The following is a 12,358-nucleotide window of genomic DNA, read 5'->3' on the forward strand; positions in this document are numbered from 1 at the left end:
TCAATAAGAACATTTATATTGATAATTACTTTAAATGTAAATGGATTAAATGCTCCAACCAAAAGACACAGACTGGCTGAATGGATACAAAACCAAAACCTGTACACTTCAGACCTAGGGACACATACAAACTGAAAGTGAGGGGATGGAAAAAGGTATTCCATGCAAATGGAAATCAAAAGAAAGCTGGAGTAGCAATACTCATATCAGACAAAATAGACTTTAAAGACTGTTACAAGAGACAAAGAAGGACACTACATAATGATCAAGGGATCAATCTAAGAAGAAGATATAACAATTGTAAATATAAATGCACCCAACAAAGGAGCACCTCAATATATAAGCCAGTGCTAACAGCCATAAAAGGAGAAATCAACAGTAACACAGTAATAGTGGGGGACTTTAATACCCCACTCTCATCAATGGACAGATCATCCAGACAGAAAATCAATAAGGAAGCACAGGCCTTAAATGACACATATTAGAACAAATGGACTTAATTGATATTTATGGAACATTCCATCTGAAAGCAGCAAAATACCCTTTCTTCTCAAGTGCTCATGGACGATTCCCCAGGATAGATAACATTTTGGGCCACAAATTAAGCCTTGGTAAATTTAAGAAATCATATCAAGCATCTTTTCCAACCACAACACTACTGGATTAGAAATCAAGTACAGGGAAAAAACCTGTAAAAAACACAAACACATGGAAGCTAAACAATACGTTACTAAACAACCAATGGATCACTGGAGAAATCAAAGAGGAAATTAAAAAAAAATACCTAGAGACAAACGACAACATAACACAACGGTGCAAAACCTGTGGATGCAGTAAAAGCAGTTCTAGGAGAGAGGTTTAGAGCAATACAATCTTATCTCAGGAAACAAGAAAAATCTCAAGTGAACAACCTAACCTTACACCTAAATTAACTACAGAAAGAGGGACAAGCAAAACCCAAAGTAAGTAGAAGGAAAGAAATCATAAAGATCAGAGCAGAAATAAATGAAATACAGATGAAGAAAACAATAGCAAAGATCAGTGAAACTAAACGCTGATTCTTTGAAAAGATGATAAACAAAATTGATAAACCTTTAGCCAGACTCATCAAGAAAAAAAAGGAGAGGACTCAAATCAATAAATTAGAAATGAAAAAGAAGTTACAACTGACACCACAGAAATACAAAGGGGCATAAGAGACTACTACAAGCAACTATATGGCAATAAAATGGACAGCCTAGAAGAAATGGATAAATTCTTATAAAGCTACAACCTTCTAAGACTGAACCAGGAAGAAACAGAAAATATGAACAGACCAATCACAAGTACTGAAATTGAAACAGTGATTAAAAAACTTCCAACACACAGAAGTCCAGGACCAGATAGCTTCACAGGCAAATTCTATCAAACATTTAGAGAAGAATTAACACCTATTATTCTGAAACTCTTCCAAAAAAACTGCAGAGGAAGGAACACTCCAAAGCTTATTCTATGAGGCCACCATCACCCTGATACCAAACTCAGACAAAGATACCACCAAAAAAGAAAATTACAGGCCGATATCACTGATGAACATAGACGCAAAAATACTCAACAAAATACTAACAAACCGAATCCAACAATACATTAAAAGGATCATACACCGGGATCAAGTGGGATTTATCCCAGGGATGCAAGAATTCTTCAATATCCACAAATCAATCAGTGTGCTACACCACATTAACAGACTGAAGTATAAAAACCATATGATCATCTCAATAGATGCAGAAAAAGCTTTTGACAAAATTTAACACCCATTTATGATCAAGCTCTCCAGAAAAGTGGGAATAGAGGAAACTTAACATAATAAAGGCTATATATGACAAACCCACAGAAAACATCATTCTCAACAGTGAAAATCTGAAAGCATTCCCTCTAAGATCAGGAACAAGGCAAGGATGCCCATTGTCACCACTTCTATTCAACATAGTTTTGGAAGTCCTAGCCATGGCAATCAGAGAAGAAAAAGAAATAACAGGAATCCAAATTGGAAAGGAAGAAGTAAAACTGTCACTGTTTGCAGATGACATGATATTATACATAGAAAATCCTAAAGATGCTATCAGAAAGCTACTATAGCTCATCAATGAATTTGGTAAAGTTGCAGGATACAAAATTAATACACAGATATCTCTCGCATTCCTATACACTAACAATGAAATCTCAGGAAGAGAAATTAAGGAAACAATCCCATTTACCATTGCACCAAAAAGAATAAAATACCTAGGAATAAACCTACCGAAGGAAACAAAAGACCTCTACTCTAAAAGCTATAAGACGCTGATGAAAGAAATCAGAGAGGACACAAACAGATGGAAGAATATACCACGTGCTTGGATTGGGAGGATCAATATATCCAAAATGACTATACTACCGAAGGCAATCTACAGATTCAGTGCAATCCCTCTCAAATTACCAATGGCATTTTTCACACAAGTAGAACAAAATTGTTTTGTTTTTTTTTTTACATTTATATGGAAACACCAAATAGCCAAAGCAACCCTCAGAAAGAAAAATGGAGCTGGAGGAATCAGCCTCCCTGACTTCATACTATACTACAAAGCTACAGTCATCAAAACAGTATGGTACAGACACAAAAACAGAAATACAGATCAACAGAATGGGACAGAAAGCCCAAAAGTAAATTCACACACCTTTGGTCAATTAATCTACGGCAAAGGAGGCAAGACTGTATAATGGAGGAAAGACAGTCTCTTCAATAAGTGGCGCTGGGAAAACTGGACAGCTATATGTAAAAGAATGAAATTAGAACACTCCCTAACACCATACACAAAAGTAAACTCAAAATGGGTTAAAGACCTAAACGTAAGACCGGACACTATAAAACTCGTAGAGGACAACATGGGAAGAACACTCCTTGACATAAATCGCAGCAAGATATTTTTAGGTCCACCTAGAGTAATGAAAATAAAAACAAAAATAAATGGGACCTAATTAAACTTAAAAGCTTCTGCACAGCAAAGGAAACCATAAATGAACGAAAAGACAACCCACAGAATGGGGGAAAATATTTGCAAACGAAGCAACTGACAAGGGATCAATCTCCAAAATATACAAGCAGCTCATGCAGCTCTATGTCAAAAAAACAAACAACCCAATCAAAAAATGGGCAGAAGAGCTAAATAGATAGTTCTCCAAAGAAGACATACTGATGGCCAAAAAGCACATGAAAAGATGCTCAACATTACTAATTATCAGAGAAATGCAAATCAAAACTACAATGAGGTATCCTCACACTGGTCAGAATGGCTATCATCAAAAAGTCTACAAAAAATAAATGCTGGAGAAGGTGTGGAGAAAAGGGAACCCTCCTATACTGTTGGTGGGAATATAAATTGGTACAACCACTATGGAGAACAGTATGGAAGTTCCTTAAAAAAATTAAAAATAGAACTATCATATGATCCAGCAATCCTACTCCTGGGCATATAGCTGAAGAAAACCATAATCTGAAAGGGTACATGCACCCCAATTTTCACTGCAGCACTATTTACAATAGCCAAGACATGGAAGCAACCTAAATGTTCATTGACAGAGGAATGGATAAAGAAGATGTGGTACATATATACAATGGAATATTACTCAGCCATAAAAAAGAATGAACTAATGCCATTTGCAGCAATATGGATGGACCTATAGATTATTATACTAAGTGAAGTCAGAGAGAGAAAGACAAATATCATGATATCATTCATATGTGGAATCTAATTTTGAAAGATACAAATGAACTTATTTACAAAACATCAACAGACTTACAGATATTGAAAGCCAACTTATGGCTACCAAAGGTGAAATGTGGGGGGGAGGGATAAATCAGGAGCTTGGGATGAACACACACACATTACTATATATAAGATAGATAACCAACAAGGACCTACTATATAGCACAGGGAACTCTATGCAATATTCTGTGATAACGTATATGAGAAAATCTAAAAAAGAATGAATATATGTATATGTATAACTGAATTGCTTTGCTGTACACCTGAAACTAATACAACCTTGTAAATCAACCTTGTCAATAAAATTAAAATATTACAAAAATGCTCACACCTTTTATCCTACTCATGTTAATTCCAAGAATCAGTTATAAATGAATAATTACAGCTATAAAGTATTTCCGTGTAAAGATGTTCATCAGCATCATTATCATTGTGAGAAAATGAAATAACTTAAAAGTTAAAATCAAAGTTGGAGATAAATGATTACATAAATTATTGTACATCACAACCATATACTAAGTATACTAACTATGTACAGCAAAAAATGCAACTAAAGAAGCCTGGAGCCAACCAGGAGATACAGTAACAGTTCTCCAACTTGAGTGTGTTTCTTGGATCTTGCCCTGTTCACCCCTGTATTTTAGAATCAGAGCATCTTTCTTGAAGGAACAAATTCTCTTAAGGACGCTACAGTATAAAGGGACTAGGATAGGAAGCCAGGAACCTTGCTCTATTTCTATCACTCACTATGCTACCTTGGACAAATCATTCCTCCTTTACGGGCCTCAGAGCCCCCATTAAGGAAACGAAAAGTTTGGACTAGATCATCACAGAGCTCTATAGCCAAAATGACTGCGATTCTTTGCCCTTCACATCTCAAAACCAGTTTCCCCTCTTTAAAATGAGAGATAAGATCAAATGTTTTTTCAGCTTAGAATATATATGAATATAAAAATAGAAATAGTTCAGAGACCTTCAAGATGATGGAGAAGTAAGACGTGAAGATCACCTTCCTCCCCACAAATACATCAGAAATACATCTACATGTGGAACAACTCCTACAGAACACCTACTGAATGCTGGCAGAAGACCTCAGACTTCCCAAAAGGCAAGAAACTCCCCGCATACCTGGGTAGGGCAAAAGAAAAAAACAGAGACAAAAGAATAGGGACAGGACCTGTACCACTGGGAGGGAGCTGTGAAGGAGGAAAAGTTTCCACACACTAGGAAGCCCCTTCACTGGTGGAGACGGGGAGCGGGGGGATGGGGTGGGGGGGAAGCTTCGGAGCCACAGAGGAGAGTGCAGCAACGGGTGCAAAGGGCAAAGCAGAGAGATTCCTGCACAGAGGATCGGTACCGACTAGCACTCACTAGCCCGAGAGGCTTGTCTGCTCAATCGCCAGGGTGGGCGGAGGCTGGGAGCTGAGGCTTGGGCTTCAGAGGTCAGATCCCAGGGAGAGGACTGCGGTTGGCTGCATGGACACAGCCTGAAGGGGCTAGTGCGCCACGGCTAGCTGGGAGGGAGTCCAGGAAAAAGTCTGGACCTGCCGAAAAGTCAAGAGACCATTGTTTCGGGGTGCGCAAGGAGAGGGGATTCAGAGCACCACCTAAACAAGCTCCAGAGACGGGTGCGAGCCGCGGCTATCAGCACGGACACCAGACATGGGCATGACACGCTAAGGCTGCTGCTGCCGCCACCAAGAAGCCTGTGTGCAAGCACAGATCCCTATCCACACCTCCCCTCCTGGGAGCCTGTGCAGCCCGCCACTGCCAGGGTCCTGTGATCCAGGGACAACTTCCCGGGGAGAACACATGGCGCCTCAGGCTGGTGCAACAGCATGCCAGCCTCTGCCGCTGCAGGCTCGCCCCGCATTCCGTGCCCCTCCCTCCCCCCGGCCTGAGTGAGCGAGAGCCCCCTAATCAGCTGCTCCTTTAACCCTGTCCTGTCTGGGCAGGAACAGACGCCCTTGGGCGACCTACACGCAGAGGCGGAGCCAAATACAAAGCTGAACCCCTGGGAGCTGTGCGAACAAAGAAGAGAAAGAGAAATTTCTCCCAGCAGCCTCAGAAGCAGCAGATTAAATCTCCACAATCAACTTGACGTACCCTGCATCTCTGGAATATCTGAATAGACAACGAATCATCCCAAAACTGAGGCAGTGGACTTTGGGAGCTACTGTAGACTTGGGGTTTGCTTTCTGCATCTAATTTGTTTCTGGTTTTACATTTATCTTAGTTTAGTATTTAGAGTTTATTATCATTGGTAGATTTGTTTACTGATTTGGTTGCTCTCTTCCTCCTTTTATATATATATATATATTTTTTTTTCCTTTTTCTCTTTTTGTGAGTGTGTATGTGTATGCTTCTTTGTGTGATTTTGTCTGTACAGCTTTGCTTCTACCATTTGTCCTAGGGTTCTGTCTGTTGTTTTTTTGGGATTTTTTTGTATACTTTTTAGCACTTGTTATCATTTTTGGATTTGTTTTTTGGTTTGGTTGCTCTTTCTTTTTTTTATTACTTTTAAACTTTTTAATTTTAAATAATTTTTATTTTAAAAACTTTTTTTTTCTCCCTTTTCTTCTAAGCCGTGTGGCTGACTGGGTCTTGGTGCTCGAGCTGTGTGACTGACAGGGTCTTGGTGCTCAGGCCTGTGTCTCTGAGGTGGGAGAGCCAAGTTCAGGACATTGGTCCACCAGAGACCTCCTGGCTCCACATAATATCAAATGGTGAAAGCTCTCCCAGAGATCTCCATCTCAACGCTAAGACCCAGCTCCACTCAACGACCAGCAAGCTACACTGCTGGACACCCTATGCCAAACAACTAGTAAGACAGGAACACAACTCCACCCATTAGCAGAGAGGCTGCCTAAAATCATAATAAGATCACAGACACCCCAAAACACACCACCGGATGCAGTCCTGCCCACCACAAAGAAAAGATCCAGCCTCATCCACCAGAGCACAGGCACCAGTCCCCTCTACCAGGAAGCCTACACAACCCACTGAAACTAACCTTACTCACTGGGGGCAGACACTGTAAACAATGGGAACTACAAACCTGCAGCCTGTGAAAAGGAGACCCCAAACACAGTAAGTTAAGCAAAATGAGAAGACAGAGAAACACACAGCAGATGAAGGAGCAAGGTAAAAACCCACCAGACCAAACAAATGAAGAGGAAAGAGGCGGTCTACCTGAAAAAGAATTCAGAGGAATGATAGTAAAGATGATCCAAAATCTTGGAAATAGAATGGAGAAAATACAAGAAACGTTTAACCAAGGACCTAGAAGAACTAAAGAGCAAACAAACAATGATGAACAACACAATAAATGAAATTTAAAATCCTCTGCAAGGAATCAACAGCAGAATAACTGAGGCAGAAGAATGGATAAGTGACCTGGAAGATAAAATAGTGGAAATAACTAACACAAGCAGAATAAAGAAAAGAGAATGAAAGAATTGAGAACAGTCTCAGAGACCTCTGGGACAACATTACAGGCACCAACATTCGAATTATAGGGGTCCCAGAAGAAGAAGAGAAAAAGAAAGGGACTGAAAATATTAGAAGAGATTATAGTTGAAAATCCCAAATATGGGAAAGGAAATAGTCAATCAAGGGCAGGAAGTACAGTGAGTCCCATATAGGAAAAATCCAAGGAGAAACACGCCAAGACACATACTAATCAAACTATCAAAAATTAAATACAAAGAAAAAATATTAAAAGCAGCAAAGGAAAAACAACAAACAACACAAAAGGGAATCCCCATAAGATTAACAGCTGATCTTTCAGCAGAAACTCTGCAAGCCAGAAGGGAGTAGCAGGACATATTTAAAGTGATGATAGGGAAAAACCTACAACCAAGATGACTCTACCCAGCAAGGATCTCATTCAGATTCAACAGAGAAATTAAAACCTTTACAGACAAGCAGAAGTTAAGAGAATTCAGCACCACCAAACTAGCTTTACAACAAATGCTAAAGGAACTTCTCCAGGCAGGAAACACAAGAAGAGAAGGAAAACACCTACAATAACAAACCCCAAACAATTAAGAAAATAGTAATAGGAACATACATATCAATAACTACCTTAAATGTAAATGGATTAAATGCTCCAACCAAAAGACACAGGCTCGCTGAATGGATACAAAAACAAGACCCGTATATGTGATGTCTACAGGAGACCCACTTCAGACCTAGGGACACATACAGATTGAAAGTGAGGTGATGGAAAAAGATATTCCATGCAAATGGAAAATAAAAGAAAGCTGGAGTAGCAATTCTCATATCAGACAAGATAGACTTTAAAATAGAGACTATTACAAGAGACAAGGACACTACATAATGATCAAGGGATCAATCCAAGAGGAAGACATAACAATTGTAAATATTTATCCACCCAACATAGGAGCACCTCAATACATAAGGCAAATGCTAACAGCCATAAAAGGGAGAAATTTACAGTAACACAATCATAGTAGGGAACTTTAACACCCCAATTTCACCAATGGACAGATGATCCAAAATGAAAATAAATAAGGAAACACAAGCTTTAAATAATACATTAAATAAGATGGACTTAATTGATATTTAAAGGACATTGCATCCAAAACCAACAGAATACACTTTCTTCTCAAGTGCTCATGGAACGTTCTCCAGGATAGATCACATCTTGGGTCACAAATCAAGCCTTGGTAAATTTAAGAAAATTGAAATTGTATCAAATATCTTTTCTGACCACAACACTATGAGACTAGATATCAATTAAAGGAAAACACCTGTAAAAAATGCAAACACATGAAGGCTAAACAATACACTACTACATAACCAAGAGATCACTAAAGAAATCAAAGAGGAAATCAAAAAATACCTAAAAACAAATGACAAGGAAAACACGACACCGCAAAACCTATGTGATGCAGCAAAAGCAGTTCTAACAGGGAAGTGTATAGCAGTACAATCCTACCTCAAGAAACAAACATCTCAAATAAACAAACTAACCTTACACCTAAAGCAATTAGAGAAAGAATAACAAAAACTCAAAGTTAGCAGAAGGAAAGAAATCATAAATAAATGAAAAATAAATGAAGGAAACAATAGCAAAGATCAATAAAACTAAAAGCTGGTTCTTTGAGAAGATAAACAAAATTGATAAACCATTAGCCAGACTCATCAAGAAAAAAAGGGAGAAGACTTAAATCAATAGAATTAGAAATGGAAAAGGAGAAGTAACAACTGACACTGCAGAAATACAAAGGATCATGAGAGATTACTACAAGCAACTATATGCCAATAAAATGGACACCAGGAAGAAATGAACAAAGTCTTAGAAAAGCACAACATTCTGAGAGTGAACCAAGAAGAAATAGAAAATATAAACAGACCAATCCCAAGCACTGAAATTGAGACTGTGATTAAAAATCTTCCAACAAACAAAAGCCCAAGACCAGAGGGCTTCACAGGCGAATTCTATCAAACATTTAGAGAACAGCTAACACCTATCCTTCTCAAACTCTTCCAAAATATAGCAGAGGGAGGATCTCTCCCAAACTGATTCTACAAGGCCACCATCACCCTGATACCAAAACCAGAGAAAGATGTCACAAAGAAAGAAAACTATAGGGCAATGTCACTGATGAACACAGATGCAAAAATCCTCAACAAAATACTAGCAAACAGAATCCAATAGCACATTAAAAGGATCATACACATGATCAAGTGGGGTTTATGCCAGGAATGCAGGGATTCTTCAATATACGCAAATCAATTAATGTGATAAACCATATTAACAAACTGAAGGAGAAAAACCATATGGTCATCTCAATAGATGCAGAAAAAGCTTTCAACAAAATTCAACACCCATTTATGATAAAAACCCTCCAGAATGTAGGCATAGAGGGAACTTACCTCAACATAATAAAGGCCATATATGACAAACCCACAGCCAGCATCGTCCTCAATGGTGAAAAACTGAAACCATTTCCACTAAGATCAGGAACAAGACAAGGTTGTCCACTCTCACCACTATTATTCAACACAGTTTTGGAACTTTCAGCCAGAGCATTCAGAGAAGAAAAAGAAATAAAAGGAATCCAAATCAGAAAAGAAGAAGTAAAGCTGTCACTGTTTGCAGATGACATGATGCTATACATGGAGAATCCTAAAGATGCTAACAGAAAACTAATAGGGCTAATCAGTGAATTTGGTGAAGTAGCAGGATACAAAATTACTGCACAGAAATCTCTTGCATTCCTATACACTAATGATGAAAAATCTGAAAGGGAAATTAAGGAAACACGCTCATTTACCAATGCAACAAAAAGAATAAAATACCTAGGAATAAACCTACCTAAGGAGACAAAAGACCTGTATGCAAAAAACAATAAGACACTGATGAAAGAAATTAAGGATGATACAAACATAGGGAGAGATATACCATGTTCTTGGAGTGGAAGAATCAACATTGTGAAAATGACTATACTACCCAAAGCAATCTACAGATTCAATGCAATCCCTATCAAACTACCAATGGCATTTTTCACAGAACTAGAACAAAAAGTCTCACAATTTGTATGGAAACACAAAAGACCCCGAATAGCCAAAGCAATCTTGAGCAAGAAAAACAGGGCTGGAGGAATCAGGCTCCCGGACTTCAGACTATACTACAAAGCCACAGTAATCAAGACAGTATAGTACTGGCACAAAAACAGAAATATAGATCAATTGAACAGTATAGAAAGCCCAGAGATAAACCCATGCACATATAGTCACCTTATTTTTGATAAAGGAGGCAAGAGTATACAATGGAGAAAAGACAGACTCTTCAATAAGTGGTGCTGGGAAAACTGGACAGCTACACATAAAAGAACGAAATGAGAACACGCTCTAACACCATATACAAAAATATACTCAAAATGGATTAAAGACCTAAATGTAAGGCCAGACACTATAAAAGCCTTAGAGGGAAACACTGGCAGAACACTCTATGACATAAATCACAGCAAGATCCTTTTTGACCCACCTCCCAGAGAAATGGAAATAAAAACAAAAATAAATAAATGGGACCAATGAAACTTAAAAGCTTTTGCACAGCAAAGGAAACCATAAACAAGACGAAAAGGCAACCCTCAGAATGGGAGAAAATATTTGCAAATGAAGCAACTGACAAAGGATTAATCTCCAAAATTTACAAGCAGCTCATGCAGCTCAACGTCAAAAAACAAACCCAATCCAAAAGGGGGCAGAAGACCTAAACAGACATTTCTCCAAAGAAGATACAGATTGCCAACAAACACATGAAAGGATGCTCGACATCACTAAACATTAGAGAAATGCACATCAAAACTACAATGAGGTATCACCTCACAGCAGTCAGAATGGCCATCATCAAAAAATCTACAGACAATAAATGCTGGAGAGGGTGTGGAGAAAAGGGAACCCTCTTGCACTGTTGGTGGGAATGTAAGTTAATACAGCCACTATGGAGAACAGTATGGAGGTTCCTTAAAAAACTAAAAATAGAACTACCATACAACCCAGCAATCCCACTACTGGGCATATACCCTGAGAAAACCATAATTCAAAAAGAGTCATGTACCACAGTGTTCATTGCAGCTCTATTTACAATAGCGAGGACATGGAAGCAACCTAAGTGTTCATCAACAGATGAATCGATAAAGAAGATGTGGCACATATATACAGTGGAATATTACTCAGCCATAAAAAGAAATGAAATTGAGTCATTTATAGTGAGGTGGGTGGACCTAGAGTCTGTCATACAGAGTGAAGTAAGTCAGAAAGAGGAAAACAAATACAGTATGCTAACACATATATGTGGAATCTAACAAAAAAAAAAAGTCCTGAAGAACCTAGGGGCATGACAGGAATAAAGACACAGACATACTTGAGAATGGACTTGAGGACATCGGGCGGGGGAAGGGTAAGCTGAGATGAAGTGAGAGAGTGGCATACGCATATATACACTACCAAACATAAAATAGATAGCTAGTGGGAAGCAGCTGCAGAGCACAGGGAGATCAGCTCAGTGTTTTGTGACCACCTAGAGGGGTGGGATAGGGAGGGTGGGAGGGAGACACAAGATGGAGGGGATATCGGGATATATGTATACGTGTAGCTGATTCACTGTGTTATACAGTAGCAACTAACAGAACATTGTAAAGCAATTATACTCCAATAAAGATGTGAAAAGAAAAGAAAAGAAAAGAAAGAAGAAGTAGCTCCTCGTGAGCTCGTTTGTCACAGGAAATACTTTTCAACTCACATTGGCCAGGTTGGCCACCTCTCTCCCAACTCTCGGCTCGGGCCCCAAACTCTGGTCCCAGCTCTCATCAGGAGGAAAGTGGAGGTTGCCACTCTTCTGTGGGTGGGTGAGATGCATCTCAGCTGGATGTTCCAGTTTCACTATAAATACTTAAATCACTCCTGTAACATCCTAATACCCTAAGGAAGACAATGGCAACCAAGACCACACCCCCTAATTCTACAGGTGTAAACAACAGAAGAGATTATAAAATGCTTAAAGGCCATAACTGACCTCGCTGGGAGTGTCCCATCTTCCC

The 12,358-nt window shown here is 38.8% G+C and overlaps 1 protein-coding gene across 2 annotated transcripts in view; it reads right to left on the reverse strand.

Moving 5' to 3' along the window:
- The window catches only part of PAPPA (pappalysin 1), a 254,987-nt gene that overhangs the window by 17,026 nt on the left and 225,603 nt on the right, over window positions 1-12,358 (reverse strand). Inside the window, exon 21 of one of the 2 annotated variants that reach the window (XM_067743530.1) lies at window positions 12,061-12,156. The exons of the other annotated variant lie outside the window; for it this stretch is intronic. Within the exon in view, the coding sequence (XP_067599631.1) occupies window positions 12,061-12,156 (96 nt within the window). The remainder of the gene's footprint in view (window positions 1-12,060; window positions 12,157-12,358) is intronic. 2 annotated transcript variants of the gene reach the window in all.

This window comes from Pseudorca crassidens, chromosome 7 (assembly GCF_039906515.1).
Source record: "Pseudorca crassidens isolate mPseCra1 chromosome 7, mPseCra1.hap1, whole genome shotgun sequence".
Classification (NCBI taxonomy): Eukaryota; Metazoa; Chordata; class Mammalia; order Artiodactyla; family Delphinidae; genus Pseudorca; species Pseudorca crassidens.